The sequence below is a fragment of the Danio rerio genome, chromosome 8 (genome assembly GCF_052040795.2).
Source record: "Danio rerio strain M-AB ecotype USA chromosome 8, GRCz13ab, whole genome shotgun sequence".
In the NCBI taxonomy this organism is placed as follows: domain Eukaryota; kingdom Metazoa; phylum Chordata; class Actinopteri; order Cypriniformes; family Danionidae; genus Danio; species Danio rerio.
The window spans coordinates 823,649-845,000 of NC_141028.1; the positions used below are offsets into that span (position 1 = coordinate 823,649).

General features: G+C 40.4%; 1 protein-coding gene across 2 annotated transcripts in view; it reads right to left on the bottom strand.

Moving 5' to 3' along the window:
• Nucleotides 1-266: 266 nt before the first annotated feature.
• The window catches only part of slc12a2l (solute carrier family 12 member 2-like), a 52,327-nt gene continuing 31,241 nt past the window's right edge, over nucleotides 267-21,352 (bottom strand). For both annotated transcript variants that reach the window (XM_087264105.1, XM_087264106.1), the window contains exons 21-26: nucleotides 18,692-18,814; nucleotides 11,230-11,341; nucleotides 8,257-8,343; nucleotides 8,049-8,184; nucleotides 4,127-4,194; nucleotides 267-408 (exon numbers count right to left, since the gene is read on the bottom strand). In XM_087264105.1, coding sequence (XP_087120231.1) covers nucleotides 273-408; nucleotides 4,127-4,194; nucleotides 8,049-8,184; nucleotides 8,257-8,343; nucleotides 11,230-11,341; nucleotides 18,692-18,814 — 662 coding nt within the window. In that variant the 3' untranslated portion in view covers nucleotides 267-272. The remainder of the gene's footprint in view (nucleotides 409-4,126; nucleotides 4,195-8,048; nucleotides 8,185-8,256; nucleotides 8,344-11,229; nucleotides 11,342-18,691; nucleotides 18,815-21,352) is intronic.

Below are 21,352 nucleotides of genomic sequence, written 5' to 3' on the forward strand. Positions count from 1 at the left end.
TCCTCCCTGGCGATGTGAAGTGTGCCTCTTCTTTCGGAGTTATTATTATTTGATCATCAGCATGAACGCACACGATTTATCCTGAAATATGGCGTAGAATAGTGAATAAATACAGGATGTGGGACGCACCTACTGCTTCACATGCTTCTTCTAGAATAAGAGTCATTAATAAACATATTTACAAATAACTGAGAAGATCTGAGCTCAGTGTGTTAGATGTTAGAGCAGTTTTGGGGTTAGGAGTTCTGCAAGTGTCCTGATTGTGTCTGTGTTCAGGAGTAGAAGGTCAGAACGCTCTGATGGTTTCCTCGGACCAGAAGAATCGGAGGCAGATCTTTGGACAGCGTGTCCAGCCAGGACATGTAGAGCGCGCTGGACACCGTCCCCTTTCTGGCCAACGGCATGGTGCTGATGAGACCAAACAAACACAAACATCAGCCAGAGACTTCACATGTGCAGGTCAGTGCATATTCAGTGTGTATTGTATATTTATACAACAGTTCTGTCCGGTTCTCTCATTGGCTAATAGCCATGTAATATTCTTCAATAACAGAACTCTTACATCTTCTTCTCTCTTGTGTATCCCTCCGCCCACATAGAGTGACAGCAGATCAATAAACTCACTACAGTTTGACTAATATTGCAGCTGCTGGACAACAGCACGGACTGTTGAGGCTTTTTAGGTGAGAATGTAGTTTAGACTGCAACAGTTTCTTTATAAGGACAGTGCCTATTTTAAATATTTATATTGGCATCCATCAGTCTATCATACTGAGCTGAGCGAAAATGGTTGGGGTTCCACCACAAGATGGCGACAGAGACCGCATAATAAGACCTTAGAGGAGAAAAAAAGTGACACTCTAAGGCCCAATCCCAATTCTAGCCCTTCCCCTTCCCCTTACCCCTACCCCTTGTTTTGCACGTGCACGCCAAGGGGTCGGGGAGTCCCAATTCTCTTTAGCTTGAAGGCGTAGGCAGTGGCGTAGCGCAAAATGCAGAGGCCCCCCTGCAGAGATCGCTGACGGGGCCCCCTGATGAAGTGAGGGGGGATACGTATACGCCAATTTGCATATCACTGACGTCATCACATTCTACCGTTTCTGTTTGTTTAATAGCCTATGGTTAATAAAGGGGTATTTATAACTGCACTACACTTTATATATGCATGTTTATTTAACCAAATGTATTGCTGTTTGAATACAGCATGTCATTATAGATGTGTAGTGAATGTGCAGTAATCTCTCATATGTAATAAACTCAGACAAGTTCAGAATCTGTCACTAAAATATCTGTGATTGTGAACAAGAAAAGAATAAACGGTCCAATTAAATTGTTAAAATAAAGTAGAAGTAGATTGGTTTGACAGTAGGGAAATACCTTCACACTGCCTGTGCTAAATCATTTGTCGTCAGTACGCGGAGGGGTGATCTGCTCTCGGGCTGCAGGTGGGAGAGGCGGCTGTAGAGGACTGACTGGGCCGCCTGTCAGTGCTGTGAGGCGGGGGAGGGGCCGGCGGCGTCACACACAGCTCGTTGCGAAGAGTAGGGACGGTACAGTGTGGACAAATGACAGTCTAAAAAAATCTCCAATAACACACAAAAAAGTCGCTAGATTTGTCGCTGGGGGGGTCTGAAAAGTCGCTAAATCTAGTGAATAAAATTGCTAAATTGGCAACATTGGCGGCAAGCAATCAGAATGAAGTAGTCCACCGCTTGAGAGATGTTCAGAGAACACAGACCTGTGAACTTTGGTTCCGACCACAGTTGTTCCCAAGAGTTTGATTATTGCGGTTGCCGGATTTTCAATTATTGAAAATCGCAACAACGCGGGGCCCCCTAATCACGCGGAAATGAAAGCCATCAACAGTGCCTTAAATGTTAGCGCGAAATTGCTGTTTTTTCTTTTAATTCAGTATCGTGACGAGTCTAATATAGTGAAAGAATCAGTTTATTAACTCAAGTTTGATAAATGGCATCTAAAATGTGTGTTTGGGAAAGAAAAAATTAGCTAACTAGTGCCATTAACTGAGCTGAAAATGAGCTCTGATATCCCTTTTTATTTTTACAATTCATTCAGAATGGACCTTCGGGTCACCCAGAAGGCAGAGAAGTGATAAATTTGTGTCACTTTATCTTCGCTGCTAAAATATACAGCCAAGTACACAACGTTCCTTTGCAACGCCTAACGATACTTCTGGGTTTCTTCCCACCGCAGCCTCGATTTCGCTTTTGAAAATGGCGGCCGCGTGAAATCAGTCAATGGGCTTTTTACAGTGTCTGCTATAATGTTAATGCTGTTTTCGTATGTTTACAGATGAATATGGCCACTGTGTAAATACACAGTACAGTTATGATCTTATTGCCACATTAGATCATTATGATAACATAATACATGCCTTCAGTGATGTTCTGAAGATAAATACTAAAAAATAGCACAACTGCAGTGGCGTAGCGGACGGGCCCGCAGGGCACGCACCGCGGGGGGGCCCCGCGTGATTAGGGGGCCCCGCGTCGTCGCGATTTTCAATAATTGAAAATCCACCGGCAACCGCAATAATCAAACTCTTGGGAACAACTGTGGTCAGAACCAAAGTTCACAGGTCTGTGTTCTCTAAACACCTCTCAAGCGGTGGACTACTTCATTCTGATTGCTTGCCGCCAATGTTGCCAACTTAGCGACTTTGTCACTAGATTTAGCGACTTTTCAGACCCCCCCAGCGACAAATCTAGCGACTTTTTTGTGTGTTATTGGAGATTTTTTTAGACTGTCATTTGTCCATACTGTACCGTCCCTACACTTCTCAACGAGCTGCGTGTGACGCCGCCGGCCCCTCCCCCGCCTCACAGCACTGACAGGCGGCCCAGTCAGTCCTCTACAGCAGCCTCTCCCACCTGCAGCCCGAGAGCAGATCACCCCTCCGCGTACCGATGACAAATGATTTAGCACAGGCAGTGTGAAGGTATTTCCCTTGTACAGTCAAACCGATCTACTTCTACTTTATTTTAACAATTTAATTGGACCGTTTATTCTTGTTCACAATCACAGATATTTTAGTGACAGATTCTGAACTTGTCTGAGTTTATTGCATATGAGAGATTACTGCACATTCACTACACATCTATAATGACATGCTGTATTCAAACAGCAATACATTTAGTTAAATAAACATGCATATATAAAGTGTAGTGCAGTTATAAATACCCCTTTATTAACCATAGGCTGTTAAACAAACAGAAACGGTAGAATGTGATGACGTCAGTGATATGCAAATTAGCCTATGACGTATCTCCCCCCCCTCTTCATCAGGGGGCCCCGTCAGCGATCCCTGCAGGGGGGCCTCCGCATTTTGCGCTACGCCACTGCACAACTGGAATCACTACAGCAGTCGCCATCGTATGATCTCTCATGAAGCATCAGATCGCAAGGACATATGATGACGTGTGCAGGTGGTGTAGTGCTGTCCTAATTCTTAGGGGTACATTTTGAAGCCCTTCCCCTTCACACTCGGTTGTAAGGGCCAAGGGGAAGGGGTACAAAAACAGAATTGGGATTGGGCCTAAGTGGATCTCTCTCTTGTGTATGTTGTGGTGCTGTGTTTATATCTGCTAGTGTTTGCTTTGGCTTTTTCACGATTAATTATTGTGATCTCCCGATTGCAACAGAGGAATACTGCGAAATCTTTGTAGACTGATGGCATTTCATGCTGTTCAGCTGTATAATCTTAAAACGTGAGCAAAATCAGCTGTTTTGTCTTCACTTTAGACATTATGCTAGAGAATCATTCAAACACTAGCTCTGCAGTGATGTTAGTGAATGAGGTTTCTGCTGTTCTGACGTCAGCTGCAGATGTGAATGAATGGCGGAAGAAAGTAGTTCCTCTTATAAAATGATTTTTTAGACTCTCTGTGTTTGATTTTCTTTTTTATACACAAGATTATGCCGTCAAACTGTTGTATAAACGCAATATCACACAAGTAGCAGTGCAATATGGCTGTATATTGTCACTTGTCGAACACTATTCGGCCTGTGGCCTCGAGCCAACGTACCACTCCCATCAGTGCCATATACAGACATGTCACACTGCTACTCGTGTGATATTGCTCATATATTATGTCAGTGCTCTTACATGACGATGAGGTTGGCTGTGCTGGAGTGCTCCTGCAGAAGCTCGTTGAGTCTGATCTGACGATTCGACTATAAACAAAGAACACAAGAAATGACGTCACTGACATGCAGATGCTTTTACACATCATTTCTGTACTCACTGAAATTGGCAATGATATGCAGCGCCTGAATGTCTGCAGTATCAATCCTACCAACCCAGGCTCATTCTGATTACCCCCAGCCCCAACCCCCATGTGTACATTTCTGGAGAACGCCAAATATGTCTCTGGAGCTTCGTTTTTTCAATAATATCCAGCTGCAGGCCCGCAGAACCGCACACGTTTTAGGCACACACAATCTAGGACACACAATCTAGGCAAACCATATATAGTTACGACGGATGTTAAAGTTATAACGTCTTTTTGGATATCGTCATCGATATATTTTGATATATATGATTAATAAATATTGTACACAATTAACAATAGTGTTTACTTTACTTTATTTCGCAAATATTGCGATTGAGATGGCCGAATGGGGAGCATTGTTTCCGATCGCCATTCAATATAATAGAGTGAACAGTTTTTAATCAGTCATTATAGCTGATCAGTCATTATTATCTGACAATAATATGGCAGATACTCGTTTGCTGGCCTTGCGGAATGATCTCATTTGGACAGATTTAATTTATATAATGCATTAATTTATGATGAAGGAAATAATAGCAAGTTAATATAGGCAATAATACATTATATGTAATAAAAATCTTTTTACATGTAACAAATGTATAACACTATATTAATATTTTACTCAAGCAATTTAATAGTGTTTATTAGCTTAATTTTCTAATAACCTTTTAATTAATGATTTTCCACATTTAATACTGTAGTAATTTAATACTACAGTTATAGGAAACAAATAGAAACAAATTAACTATTAATAAAAAAAATCACAAGTGTATACACACACACACACACACACACACACACACACACACACACACACACGCACGCACGCACACACACAAACACACACACACACACACACATATATACATATACATATACATAACAGCTTTAACAGTGACAGTTTAGTAAAAGATAGTAGTTTATATATAAACTTCTAATTATAATCAATTAAGATAATCAGTTTATAACTATATTTATTGTTTAAATGGTTAACTATAGTAGGCTAATTTATTTTAAAGTAATATATTATTGTTTGTTTTTTACATTTTATAACAAAGTGATTTTAACCAAGTATGATAATATTAAGAGCTTGAATTAGTTTATTACACTTAATCCAACAATTAGACGGTCTATTATGTTTTCTTTGTGTATATGGACACATTAGTAAAGTCATAAGTGTCTTTAACCAGTTATTTTTATTTACATAATTTAAGTTCAAAAACTGCAGAGATGTTAAAATGATCGTCACGATATAATAATAATCATAATGACTGAAATGGGAAACCATATTTGTGAAATTCAATCGGTGGCGATAATGCTAAAGAGTTAGTTACCATATATGATTTGCCTAGATTGTGTGTCCTAGATTGCGTGTGCCTCAAACGTGTGTGGTTCTGCGGGCCTGCAACTGGATATATCTCCGTTTTTTTGCAGTTTTTTGTTTTCGAGAATCCTCTAGAGGCTGCTGTGTGCGCTTTTTTAGCTCTTAAATTTCTGCCATGCTCGCCTGCTGTTCTCATGTAAATCCACTAGAGGCCGCTGTTGTCTGACTGACTGACTGATCAACCGATCCCCATCCCCTTCCCTAAACCCAACCAACAGTGTTTTGAAAAGCAATCAAGAAAAAAAAAAACCCTCGTCTGAATTTTACCATGTTTTCAGATTTTACCACATTCTCACCCTGTTATGTACTTGTTTATTTAAAGTTTTGGCTTCTGTTTAAGTCTAGCTGCTTTCTGGAACCATTCTTCGCTGGACTGTCGCCTCGGTTAACTCCTCTCTGCATCCCAAGTCCACAGACGTACGTGTCGAGCCACTGGACAAACTTGTAACAGCGGAAAGGCATGCAGTTAAGCGTAAAAAGGAACGGCGTCATACCGCCCTGTAGCATTGGTTTTAAAGGTAAAATGCAGCCACACGCACCTCTGGCTACATAATTGGCGATCTCCAGAAATGTATACAGGGCTACATTTTCACAATGAGCCTGTGTTGACTCCCACACTTGCACCACCAGTTAGAATCGGTGTAATATCCAACCATGCCCATTGAAGATACGTACCCAGGGCTACATTCATGAGAACTGACAAATATGTACCCTGGACTACTTTGTCTTGTAGTTTTTGTTTTCACACATCCACTAGAGCAGGGCTATTCAATTGGCGGTCCCCGGGCCGAATCCTGCCCCCGAGGCACTTTGTTCCGGCCCTCCAAACAGTGTGACCAAGACATCAAAAATTAAATTTAGTTCAGTCGACAAACGGCCGCTATGGTTATAAAGTGACGTGCGTCTGTTCAATAACAGCACGAGCTGCAGTTAAAGGCTGCACAGAGCGCGAGTCATCATAAGCGAGTGGTGCGGGCAGCCGAAAACATGTCTGTAGAAAAGGCGATTAGTACAATGCACTGATATCGTTAATATGGATGCAACGATTAGCCGATTCCACTATTAACTGCGCTTTAATTCGTCACAGTTTATTAATCGTAAAGTCTTCTCTAAGCCGCATTTCTGTTAAACAGAATGAAACGAAACTGCTGCAAAATGCCAAGTCGTCTGTGCGCCAGTTTTAAGTTTGAAGTACACCGAGGCTAATACGCACGCACACAGGATTAACTATAGCAGCGGCCGTTCCCACATCACGTCTTTTCTGCTTGCAAGTTTGTTATTTCTAATGTAAGAATATTTGACAATATGCGGGCGCCAGCAGAGCGATGCACTTGCGTCTTTCTGGGCGCACGCAGTAGAAAACATCCCACGGTGAGAGTTGTGCGTGTCTTCCAGTGCAATGTAAACAAAAGATCTGCTAGACGAGTTATTATTAAAATGATTATGTATGCATGAATGCAGATGACAACAGTTAATCTAAATAGCTACTTCCCTAATATAAAGCTTGAATTTACAGTAGACGTGATAACAGTGAAAGCATGATTATTCTTCAGACTATATAATCGTACAACCAAAATCTAGAATTGTTGCATCACTAATTGTAATGCAGTTCATAATACAACATATGAATGTGTCTGAATGTAGAAGAAGCCTACTTCAGCAATCAACTGCTTTTGTTGTGCTCTGATATACAACATTCGAATGTTTGTAAAAAAAAAGGCTAATGTACAATGTCACTGATATAATGTAGTTTCAAAATACAATATATTGACATTTTAATGTAGAAAAAGCCAACATGGGTGTCTTAAGAAGCAAATATACAGCATATGGGCTCTTATATGCTGCTGTGTCATCACTCATACAGCAAGTCATACCTCTCCGGCCCTTCGTTTGAGATGCTTTTCATGAACCGGCCCCCATGACAAACTAATTGATAAGCCCTGCACTAGACGGTGCCTTGTGTATTTTTTAAAACCTCAAATACATTACTGAGGCACGTTTTCTCATACATACAGACCAATTGGTGAAGTTTGTCCCTCCACTGTTTCCACTGGCTTGCTTGGTTTGGGTCGTGTGGAGCTGCGCATTGATGGATTTGCTCTTCAGTGTTTGGACTTTCAGCAGTGAATATTAAACCACACTGGACTGAACTGAACTCTGAACACTGAACTGACAGCTTCAGTTTACTGGAACTGCTGTGTTCAGCTGCCGCCACACAATCTACACTGTAGGCGCGCTGGAGGAATACGGATGAATACATCAACATACTGAAATTAAAGTCTCGGCAACTTCCGGTTCACGCAGACTTTAAGTACAGTAATGGTTTGCTCTGAAGCTCATAACAGCAGGAGTGGCAGTGATGTGTGTCTGACCTTTGACCTGTAGAGCTCCAGCTCGTTATCTGTGATCCTCCAGGGCTCGTCAGCTTTCAGCTTCTCCGCCGCCTCCTGCTCCATATCATCCTCCCTCAGTCTGTAGGGCTCCGTCATCTCCTGAAACACCTGCTTACTGAAACACAGCAGAACAGATGAGTCTCTCACACACACACACACATACACAAAGCCTTACTCACACACTCACTTGTGTTTCTTGGGCTTGATGTTGATGTCTCCGAGAACGGTGATGTCCGAGAAGTCAATCCTGAACTTACTGAGTAACGCCGCCATTCTGTGGCAGAGCAGAGATTTAGTGGCTTTCAGTGTGATCGCAGTATAAAAAAAGCACACACAAATGAATATGTTGTGTTAATAAACAGAATAAATCAAGCAAAACATAAAAAATATCAAATTTACTTGGGTTTTTTTGTAATAACTGATTTGAATGTAAATGTATTTTCTTTGTTTATCTTAAAGATGTTCGGTGACCAAACTCTGGATAAAACTGATTGGGTTAAGGTTGGCACGGTGGCTCAGAGGTTAGCACTGACGCCGCACATCTAAAAGGTCAGAAGGAATGCGCTAAATTGTGTGTGAATGAATGTGTATGGGTGTTTCCCAGTGCTGGGTTGCAGCTAGAAGGGGAATCCGCTATGTAAAATAAATGCTGGAAGAGTTGTCGGTTTGTTCCTATGTGGCGACCCCTGGTAAATAAGGGACTAAGCTGAAGGAAAATGAATGAGTGTGTAAATGCACCAACATATATACATTCACTGAGAAATTAATTTATTTACTTTATACTTAACTGATAAAGACCGAAAGCATTTAGAAGCTAAAAACGATTTCAAATTTGATTTACTGACACATTTATTTCAAGCTGTAATGGTCAAATGAAAGCCATTACACTCAATAGTTTATTTCGCCCTTATTTCAGACTATATTTTTAACGTTTATTTAGTAAATTAAATTATATTCATAAGCTTGTATCAACAATTAAAGACAAATGACTTGCATTAAATATGCATTAGTTTTATGTAAATGTAGCTCAAAAATAAAACACGGTCAACAAATTAATTTTTAAAAGTGTATGTGTGTTGTGAAAGGGATAGTCCATCCAAAATGACAATTTACAGTTAATTAATTCACTCTCCGGTCATTAAAATGTTAAAGGTGCTGTATGTAAATGTAACCCCCAGTGGATAAACTAGGTACTGCATTCCTGGATCCAAACACATTTTCACTGGGCTCCTCATCTCACCAGCCCACACAAGGTTGCCAGATTGACGACACCAACAGGACTGTGCCTGACTATAAAACTTTTAGGCTAATTTGAACCGTGCTCTAACTAAAAGCAGCGGCACACGTCAGAAGGACTGTTTTCCATACTAAAAGGAGTTTTTTCCTAACCAACACCTGAAATGTGTATGTTAGAAACGGCTTCTATTTGTCACAAGTGAACAACACATTCTCAGAAATAAAGGTACGCGAGCTGTCACTGGGGTAGTACCTTTTCAAAAGCTACAACTTTGCACATAAAAACTCCATATTAATACTTCAAGGGTGCATATTAGTACCTAAAAAAAGTGTAAAAGTGTTCCTCTTAAAATTTTTAGGTACTGATATGTTCCCTTGAAGTATTAATATGAACCTTTTAAGTACACATTTGGGCGACGCAGTGGCGCAGTGGGTAGCACGTTCGCCTCACAGCAAGAAGGTCGCTGGGTTGCTGGTTCGAGCCTCGGCTCTGTTGGTGTTTTTGTGTGGAGTTTGCATGTTCTCCCTGCGTTCGCATGGGTTTCCTCCGGGTGCTTCGGTTTCCCCCACAGTCCAAAGACATGCAGTACAGGTGAATTGGGTAGGTTTAATTGTCTGTAGTGTATGTGTGTGTGAATGAGTGTATGTCAATGTTTCCCAGAGATGGGTTGTGCCTGGAAGGGCATGCGCTGCATAAAAACTTGCTGGATAAGTTGGTGGTTCATTCCGCTGTGGCGACCCCAGATTAATAAAGGGACTAAGCCGACAAGAAAATGAATGAATGAATGAGGTACACATTTGTACCTTTCGAAAAGGTACCACCCCAGTGACAGATTGCGTACCTTTATTTCTGAGAATGCAGAAAACTGACAATGATCAGCTCAGGTAGAGCTCATGTGCTTTATCTAGTGATAAATGCTAATAATGTGAGTTTGACATGACATTTATTGCCATATACTGACAGCAGCAGCAGATAGTTCAGCTCAGATCTGGAGAATAAAATAAAGCGTCTGAAACTGATCTTCAGAAATGAGACTCAGTGCAAACCAACACATATCAGTGATTCAGCATCTACATTTAATCATGTTAAAGAGCTTTAATGTGTGTTCATTAGGTTATAAACCTGACCGTTGTGCTGGAGTGCAGTGAGTGCACTATTCTGTGCTCATGAATGACTGTATTTACATTTCTGTCCTGTCTTGTCTGCAGCATACGGCCAAACTGCTCATCACTGTGCATCTCGTCATGTAGTGTGTTGTCAGGACACAAAGTTACAGTGTAACATGCTCACCCAATGTTTACGCTCCTAATATTTATATTATTTGCTAATTAATAACCTCATGTGGAACTCTGAATCTGCGTCTCATTTCAGAATCTGCTATTGTCCACCGGAGGTCTCGTCTTAGCCACGGACACATGCTTTGAGAGTCTTCCTGACTGAATGAATGAATGAAATACGCCGTTTTCCACAATCTGGCAACCCGGGTGCTGAAATATAATTGGCTTAACTGGCATTGGGCGGGTTCAATGACCAAAAGTAAGACAGCCGCTCTGGCAAGTAACACACATGTTCAAAGCAGAATATCTGACTCCAGCATTGTTTCTCAGATAAACAAGAATATTCACTGAGCATGTTTCTGAGTATCTGCAAACATATGATGTGTTTTTATGCTTTAGAAGAGTTGAAAACTTACACACAGCACCTATAAAGAAGATGTTTAGCTCACTCTGTGGTCTTGGTGATTCATAGTACAAGCCATTGGTCGTTGCTCGTTTTTAAGAATAAAAAATAAACATTTATATCAAACGTCCAAATCAATTCCCTGATGATACACAGAGCTCTGATGAAGCAAAAGCATCAGTCTGTGCAAGAAATTGAACATCATTTACAATATTATTTGCTCCACAGCCGGATAATACTCACGCTCTGCGGTCGTGGTCGATCCTGTTTATCTTTCCTCCAATAAACACACGAATCTTACAGTCGCGCCATTTCTTTTTATTGGTGAGCAAATAAGGAATCAAAAGAGTCAAACCTACAACAGTCAAATATCAATCACAGCGTCATTCACCGACATCAACATTCTGATCAACATTTAAATCAAACCAATGTTTTAAAACAGTGAACTCCACAGTGAAGTGAACTCTACAGTGAAGTGAACTCTACAGTGAAGTGAACTCTATAGTGAAGTGAACTCTACAGTCAAGTGAACTCTATAGTGAAGTGAACTCTATAGTGAAGTGAACACTATAGTGAAGTGAACTCTACAGTGAAGTGAACTCTACAGTGAAGTGAACTCTACAGTGAAGTGAACTCTACAGTGAAGTGATCTCTATAGTGAAGTGAACTCTACAGTGAAGTGAACTCTACAGTGAAGTGAACTCTATAGTGAAGTGAACTCTACAGTGAAGTGAACTCTACAGTCAAGTGAACTCTATAGTGAAGTGAACTCTACAGTGAAGTGAACTCTACAGTCAAGTGAACTCTATAGTGAAGTGAACTCTATAGTGAAGTGAACTCTATAGTGAAGTGAACTCTACAGTGAAGTGAACTCTATAGTGAAGTGATCTCTACAGTGAAGTGAACTCTATAGTGAAGTGAACTCTATAGTGAAGTGAACTCTACAGTGAAGTGAACTCTATAGTGAAGTGAAATCTACAGTGAAGTGAACTCTATAGTGAAGTGAACTCTACAGTGAAGTGAACTCTACAGTCAAGTGAACTCTATAGTGAAGTGAACTCTATAGTGAAGTGAACTCTATAGTGAAGTGAACTCTACAGTGAAGTGAACTCTACAGTCAAGTGAACTCTATAGTGAAGTGATCTCTACAGTGAAGTGAACTCTATAGTGAAGTGATCTCTACAGTGAAGTGAACTCTACAGTGAAGTGAACTCTACAGTGAAGTGAACTCTATAGTGAAGTGAACTCTACAGTGAAGTGATCTCTATAGTGAAGTGAACTCTACAGTGAAGTGAACTCTATAGTGAAGTGAACTCTACAGTGAAGTGAACTCTATAGTGAAGTGAACTCTATAGTGAAGTGAACTCTACAGTGAAGTAAACTCTACAGTCAAGTGAACTCTATAGTGAAGTGATCTCTACAGTGAAGTGAACTCTATAGTGAAGTGAACTCTACAGTGAAGTGAACTCTACAGTCAAGTGAACTCTACAGTGAAGTGAACTCTATAGTGAAGTGAACTCTATAGTGAAGTGAACTCTACAGTGAAGTGAACTCTACAGTGAAGTGAACTCTACAGTGAAGTGATCTCTATAGTGAAGTGAACTCTATAGTGAAGTGAACTCTACAGTGAAGTGAACTCTATAGTGAAGTGATCTCTACAGTGAAGTGAACTCTATAGTGAAGTGAACTCTATAGTGAAGTGAACTCTATAGTGAAGTGAACTCTACAGTGAAGTGATCTCTATAGTGAAGTGAACTCTACAGTGAAGTGAACTCTATAGTGAAGTGAACTCTACAGTGAAGTGAACTCTATAGTGAAGTGAACTCTATAGTGAAGTGAACTCTACAGTGAAGTAAACTCTACAGTCAAGTGAACTCTATAGTGAAGTGATCTCTACAGTGAAGTGAACTCTATAGTGAAGTGAACTCTACAGTGAAGTGAACTCTACAGTGAAGTGAACTCTACAGTGAAGTGAACTCTACAGTCAAGTGAACTCTACAGTGAAGTGAACTCTACAGTGAAGTGAACTCTATAGTGAAGTGATCTCTACAGTGAAGTGAACTCTATAGTGAAGTAAACTCTACAGTGAAGAGAACTCTATAGTGAAGTGAACTCTACAGTGAAGTGAATTCAACAGTCAAGTGAACTCTACAGTGAATTGAACTCTATAGTGAACTCTATAGTGAAGTGAACTCTACAGTGAAGTGAACTCTACAGTGAAGGGAACTCTATAGTGAAGTGAACTCTACAGTGAAGTGAACTCTATAGTGAAGTGAACTCTATAGTGAAGTGAACTCTATAGTGAAGTGAACTCTATAGTGAAGTGAACTCTACAGTGAAGTGAACTCTATAGTGAAGTGAACTCTACAGTGAAGTGAACTCTATAGTGAAGTGAACTCTATAGTGAAGTGAACTCTATAGTGAAGTGAACTCTATAGTGAAGTGAACTCTACAGTCAAGTGAACTCTACAGTGAAGTGAACTCTATAGTGAACTCTATAGTGAAGTGAACTCTACAGTGAAGTGAACTCTATAGTGAAGTGATCTCTACAGTGAAGTGAACTCTACAGTGAAGTGAACTCAATAGTGAAGTGAACTCTACAGTGAAGTGAACTCTACAGTGAAGTGAACTCTATAGTGAAGTGAACTCTACAGTGAAGTGAACTCTATAGTGAAGTGAACTCTACAGTGAAGTGAACTCTACAGTTAAGTGAACTCTACAGTGAAGTGAACTCTACAGTGAAGTGATCTCTATAGTGAAGTGAACTCTACAGTGAAGTGAACTCTACAGTGAAGTGAACTCTGCAGTGAAGTGAACTCTATAGTGAAGTGATCTCTATAGTGAAGTGAACTCTACAGTGAAGTGAACTCTACAGTGAAGTGAACTCTGCAGTAAAGTGAACTCTGCAGTGAAGTGAACTCTACAGTGAAGTGAACTCTATAGTGAAGTGAACTCTACAGTGAAGTGATCTCTATAGTGAAGTGAACTCTACAGTGAAGTGAACTCTATAGTGAAGTGAACTCTACAGTGAAGTGAACTCTATAGTGAAGTGAACTCTATAGTGAAGTGAACTCTACAGTGAAGTAAACTCTACAGTCAAGTGAACTCTATAGTGAAGTGATCTCTACAGTGAAGTGAACTCTATAGTGAAGTGATCTCTACAGTGAAGTGAACTCTACAGTGAAGTGAACTCTACAGTGAAGTGAACTCTACAGTCAAGTGAACTCTACAGTGAATTGAACTCTATAGTGAACTCTATAGTGAAGTGAACTCTACAGTGAAGTGAACTCTACAGTGAAGGGAACTCTATAGTGAAGTGAACTCTACAGTGAAGTGAACTCTATAGTGAAGTGAACTCTATAGTGAAGTGAACTCTACAGTGAAGTGAACTCTATAGTGAAGTGAACTCTACAGTCAAGTGAACTCTATAGTGAAGTGAACTCTACAGTGAAGTGAACTCTACAGTGAAGTGAACTCTATAGTGAAGCGAACTCTACAGTGAAGTGAACTCTACAGTGAAGTGAACTCTATAGTGAAGTGAACTCTACAGTGAAGTGAACTCTATAGTGAAGTGAACTCTACAGTGAAGTGATCTCTATAGTGAAGTGAACTCTACAGTGAAGTGAACTCTACAGTGAAGTGAACTCTATAGTGAAGTGAACTCTATAGTGAAGTGATCTCTATAGTGAAGTGAACTCTACAGTGAAGTAAACTCTACAGTGAAGTGAACTCTACAGTGAAGTGATCTCTACAGTGAAGTGAACTCTACAGTGAAGTGAACTCTATAGTAAAGTGAACTCTATAGTGAAGTGAACTCTATAGTGAAGTGAACTCTATAGTGAAGTGAACTCTACAGTGAAGTGAACTCTATAGTGAAGTGAACTCTATAGTGAAGTGAACTCTATAGTGAAGTGAACTCTACAGTGAAGTGAACTCTATAGTGAAGTGAACTCTACAGTCAAGTGAACTCTATAGTGAAGTGAACTCTACAGTGAAGTGAACTCTACAGTCAAGTGAACTCTATAGTGAAGTGAACTCTATAGTGAAGTGAACTCTATAGTGAAGTGAACTCTACAGTGAAGTGAACTCTACAGTCAAGTGAACTCTATAGTGAAGTGATCTCTACAGTGAAGTGAACTCTATAGTGAAGTGATCTCTACAGTGAAGTGAACTCTACAGTGAAGTGAACTCTACAGTGAAGTGAACTCTATAGTGAAGTGAACTCTACAGTGAAGTGATCTCTATAGTGAAGTGAACTCTACAGTGAAGTGAACTCTATAGTGAAGTGAACTCTACAGTGAAGTGAACTCTATAGTGAAGTGAACTCTATAGTGAAGTGAACTCTACAGTGAAGTAAACTCTACAGTCAAGTGAACTCTATAGTGAAGTGATCTCTACAGTGAAGTGAACTCTATAGTGAAGTGAACTCTACAGTGAAGTGAACTCTACAGTCAAGTGAACTCTACAGTGAAGTGAACTCTATAGTGAAGTGAACTCTATAGTGAAGTGAACTCTACAGTGAAGTGAACTCTACAGTGAAGTGAACTCTACAGTGAAGTGATCTCTATAGTGAAGTGAACTCTATAGTGAAGTGAACTCTACAGTGAAGTGAACTCTATAGTGAAGTGATCTCTACAGTGAAGTGAACTCTATAGTGAAGTGAACTCTATAGTGAAGTGAACTCTATAGTGAAGTGAACTCTACAGTGAAGTGATCTCTATAGTGAAGTGAACTCTACAGTGAAGTGAACTCTATAGTGAAGTGAACTCTACAGTGAAGTGAACTCTATAGTGAAGTGAAATCTACAGTGAAGTGAACTCTATAGTGAAGTGAACTCTACAGTGAAGTGAACTCTACAGTGAAGTGAACTCTACAGTCAAGTGAACTCTATAGTGAAGTGAACTCTATAGTGAAGTGAACTCTATAGTGAAGTGAACTCTACAGTGAAGTGAACTCTACAGTCAAGTGAACTCTATAGTGAAGTGATCTCTACAGTGAAGTGAACTCTATAGTGAAGTGATCTCTACAGTGAAGTGAACTCTACAGTGAAGTGAACTCTACAGTGAAGTGAACTCTATAGTGAAGTGAACTCTACAGTGAAGTGATCTCTATAGTGAAGTGAACTCTACAGTGAAGTGAACTCTATAGTGAAGTGAACTCTACAGTGAAGTGAACTCTATAGTGAAGTGAACTCTATAGTGAAGTGAACTCTACAGTGAAGTAAACTCTACAGTCAAGTGAACTCTATAGTGAAGTGATCTCTACAGTGAAGTGAACTCTATAGTGAAGTGAACTCTACAGTGAAGTGAACTCTACAGTCAAGTGAACTCTACAGTGAAGTGAACTCTATAGTGAAGTGAACTCTATAGTGAAGTGAACTCTACAGTGAAGTGAACTCTACAGTGAAGTGAACTCTACAGTGAAGTGATCTCTATAGTGAAGTGAACTCTATAGTGAAGTGAACTCTACAGTGAAGTGAACTCTATAGTGAAGTGATCTCTACAGTGAAGTGAACTCTATAGTGAAGTGAACTCTATAGTGAAGTGAACTCTATAGTGAAGTGAACTCTACAGTGAAGTGATCTCTATAGTGAAGTGAACTCTACAGTGAAGTGAACTCTATAGTGAAGTGAACTCTACAGTGAAGTGAACTCTATAGTGAAGTGAACTCTATAGTGAAGTGAACTCTACAGTGAAGTAAACTCTACAGTCAAGTGAACTCTATAGTGAAGTGATCTCTACAGTGAAGTGAACTCTATAGTGAAGTGAACTCTACAGTGAAGTGAACTCTACAGTGAAGTGAACTCTACAGTGAAGTGAACTCTACAGTCAAGTGAACTCTACAGTGAAGTGAACTCTACAGTGAAGTGAACTCTATAGTGAAGTGATCTCTACAGTGAAGTGAACTCTATAGTGAAGTAAACTCTACAGTGAAGAGAACTCTATAGTGAAGTGAACTCTACAGTGAAGTGAATTCAACAGTCAAGTGAACTCTACAGTGAATTGAACTCTATAGTGAACTCTATAGTGAAGTGAACTCTACAGTGAAGTGAACTCTACAGTGAAGGGAACTCTATAGTGAAGTGAACTCTACAGTGAAGTGAACTCTATAGTGAAGTGAACTCTATAGTGAAGTGAACTCTATAGTGAAGTGAACTCTATAGTGAAGTGAACTCTACAGTGAAGTGAACTCTATAGTGAAGTGAACTCTACAGTGAAGTGAACTCTATAGTGAAGTGAACTCTATAGTGAAGTGAACTCTATAGTGAAGTGAACTCTACAGTGAAGTGAACTCTACAGTGAAGTGAACTCTACAGTGAAGTGAACTCTATAGTGAACTCTATAGTGAAGTGAACTCTACAGTGAAGTGAACTCTATAGTGAAGTGAACTCTACAGTGAAGTGAACTCTATAGTGAAGTGAACTCTATAGTGAAGTGAACTCTATAGTGAAGTGAACTCTACAGTCAAGTGAACTCTACAGTGAAGTGAACTCTATAGTGAACTCTATAGTGAAGTGAACTCTACAGTGAAGTGAACTCTATAGTGAAGTGATCTCTACAGTGAAGTGAACTCTACAGTGAAGTGAACTCAATAGTGAAGTGAACTCTACAGTGAAGTGAACTCTACAGTGAAGTGAACTCTATAGTGAAGTGAACTCTACAGTGAAGTGAACTCTATAGTGAAGTGAACTCTACAGTGAAGTGAACTCTACAGTTAAGTGAACTCTACAGTGAAGTGAACTCTACAGTGAAGTGATCTCTATAGTGAAGTGAACTCTACAGTGAAGTGAACTCTACAGTGAAGTGAACTCTGCAGTGAAGTGAACTCTATAGTGAAGTGATCTCTATAGTGAAGTGAACTCTACAGTGAAGTGAACTCTACAGTGAAGTGAACTCTGCAGTAAAGTGAACTCTACAGTGAAGTGAACTCTATAGTGAAGTGATCTCTATAGTGAAGTGAACTCTATAGTGAAGTGATCTCTATAGTGAAGTGAACTCTACAGTGAAGTGAACTCTACAGTGAAGTGAACTCTGCAGTAAAGTGAACTCTACAGTGAAGTGAACTCTACAGTGAAGTGAACTCTGCAGTAAAGTGAACTCTACAGTAAAGTGAACTCTACAGTGAAGTGAACTCTACAGTGAAGTGAACTCTACAGTGAAGTGAACTCTGCAGTGAAGTGAACTCTATAGTGAAGTGATCTCTATAGTGAAGTGAACTCTACAGTGAAGTGAACTCTACAGTGAAGTGAACTCTGCAGTAAAGTGAACTCTACAGTGAAGTGAACTCTATAGTGAAGTGATCTCTATAGTGAAGTGAACTCTATAGTGAAGTGATCTCTATAGTGAAGTGAACTCTACAGTGAAGTGAACTCTGCAGTGAAGTGAACTCTATAGTGAAGTGATCTCTATAGTGAAGTGAACTCTATAGTGAAGTGATCTCTATAGTGAAGTGAACTCTACAGTGAAGTGAACTCTACAGTGAAGTGAACTCTATAGTGAAGTGATCTCTATAGTGAAGTGAACTCTATAGTGAAGTGATCTCTATAGTGAAGTGATCTCTACAGTGAAGTGAACTCTATAGTGAAGTGAACTCTATAGTGAAGTGAACTCTACAGTGAAGTGATCTCTACAGTGAAGTGAACTATATAGTGAAGTGAACTCTATAGTGAAGTGAACTCTACAGTGAAGTGAAATGTGAATCTGACCTCCATCATCGAACAGCCACCACACATCGATGGTTCCTTTGCTCTGCTTCTTCTGGAACTGCTGACTGGCGGACAGGAGCTTCTCATCCGCAGCGCTGAGCTTCAGCTGAGGCTTCTTACTGTCTGATAGTCAACACATTTACATTTAGTCATATAGCAGACTCTTTTGTCCACAGCGATTTACAAATGAGGAGGCATTCAGTGATTCAACAAGAAGAGGTACTGATCATACAGAGGAACTGTGTGTGCTCAGAGGATTCAGTGCTAGAGGAAGGAGAGGGAAGGGGTAGGGTTTTTTAGAGAGAGAGAGTGTTTCTACAGGTGATTTGTCAAGCCTACTCGCCTGTGTGAAGCATTTATTCATTCATTCATTCATTTTCTTTTCGGCTTAGTCCCTTTTATTAATCAGGGGTTGTCACAGCAGAATGAAACGCCAACTTATCCAGCATATTTGTTTACACAGCAGATGCCCTCCCAGCTGCAACCCATTTCTAGGAAACATCCACACACATATTCACACTCATACACAACAATCAATTTAGCCTGTATCCAATCCCCCTATAGCGCATGTGTTTGGACTGTGGGGGAAACCGGAGCCCCCAGAGGAAACCTACGCAAATGCAGGGAGAACATGCAAACTCCACACAGAAATGCCAACTGACCCTGTGTGAAGCACACTTCATAAATGTTTTCTGTGCATTTTTCTAACATTGAGTGATTGTAAACTTGTGTCTGGTGTCAGAAATCAGTCTGAAAACTCAATTTTGACTCATGCTTTCTCAAATTAAAACAATATATTTAATTCTCTATAATTGTGTCTATTGAGTTTTTTGTATTTGGACTATACACAAGACTAAGGCTGCTTTCACACTTAGACTTTTGTTTGGGAACCTGTCTCGTTTGCCCAGTTAGCGTGGTTTGTTTGGCATATGTGAATCCAGCAATCACTCTCGGATCCGCGCCAAATCAATCAGTCCAAGATCGCTTGATTGAGATGGTCTCGGCTCGATTAAAACAAACTATGGAGCGGATCGATTGTAGTGAGAAAGCGATACGATCTGAGCTTGGTTAAATCACAGTGTTTTATGGATATGTAATAGGCATACGGCTATATGAAGAGAGAATTATGAGCAGGGCAGGAGGTCATTCAACAGACATCCCAAGTCTCCTAGAAGTTTCGGGAGTCTCCGGCAAATGCACAGAGACTCCCGGATGCCCGCAAACGAGTGATAATCTCCCGATAATCGCACATCTCCCTCTTGGTCCTCAAATTCGTCGCGCACTCTTCTCACCCCTCTCCACCGCATCCCTCCTTCAGACACGTCGCGCGCACCCTGTCAATCACCACCAAACCACCACCATCCCCCTGACAGCTGAGCGGGACTCTGCAAAATAAACCCTGACACTCTGAGCAATGTGAGGAGAGTTTACTCACACGTGACTTGTTTTAGCTATTTTGGTCCATTTAGAAAACTTTGCAGTGGGAAAGCGAACCTCTCCAAGGGCGGTAACAATTTTAATCAAGAACAAGAGAATCGATTCACATGTGTGAAAGCACCTTAAAAGGGCTCTATTTTAACAAAGTCTGCAGAGGCCGCAAAGTCTGCAGCTCATGATGCAAAAGCATTAAGGCCGTGTCTGAATCCACTTTTGCTATTTTAAGTACGGATAAATCCGCTCTGTGCCCCGGCGCATGGTCTAACAGGGCTGTGCTGATTCTCTTCATGAGTTCTGGGTGTGTTTTGAGCATAACCTGCATTAAACCAGTCAGAGTCTCGTCTCTCACTCCCTTTAAGAGTCAGTTGTGTCGCTCTATGGTGTATTTGCTATTTACATGGCGCCTCTGTAAGTGTAAAAACTGAACGCTTCACTAAGCGAGACAACAGTTAAACAAAGCATCTGCAGCGCGAGGATAAAGAACCAGCCTCCTCCATTCAGCCTCTTTACTTTACTCCTTTACTTTGGTGGAGAGAGGAAACGGTGGAAACTCACTCCACTGAACACATCCATTAGCCCACATATATTTAATTTCCTTTGTTAAGCTTAAAGATTTGTGTGTAAATTATGTCTAAATTCAGCTCTAATCTCCAGCAGAGGAATAAATGAACAATAATAATGAAGTGTGCTCAGAAAACGGAGTGATATCCAAACACACGTCCTGTTCTTATCCTCATATGCTGATGCAGACGTCTCCAAAACCCCACAGCTGGACACATCTACACTTGTGTTTATTATAAATGTGCAGATAATCAATAATACTGATCATAATAATCTCATTATACAGATGCAGATGCTCATCAATGAACTGAAGAAGGCATGGAGGCTGTGCTGTTTATATTGATGGAGGAAATCCTCATTTCTGGATCATTTTAATGCTGTAATTGTTTCATCTGTAAAGATATCTGTGTTGCTGATCATCCTGTGTGTGTTCAGCAGTGTGTAAGTGTTTAAGACACATAACTAACGCGCTCTGCTGGAGTTTAGAGCAGCTGTTAGTTGGTCAGTGGTGCTGTTGGTCTATTTCAGTTCTTCAGAATAGCAGCGCTCCAACAATGCGCCGTAACACACCTCCTCTATAGACCAGCACAGTCATTAGTGCACAGAGCGCCGCAGATGGATTTGCTGTTTAAACGACATGAAGCAAACGTGAAAATTACCAAC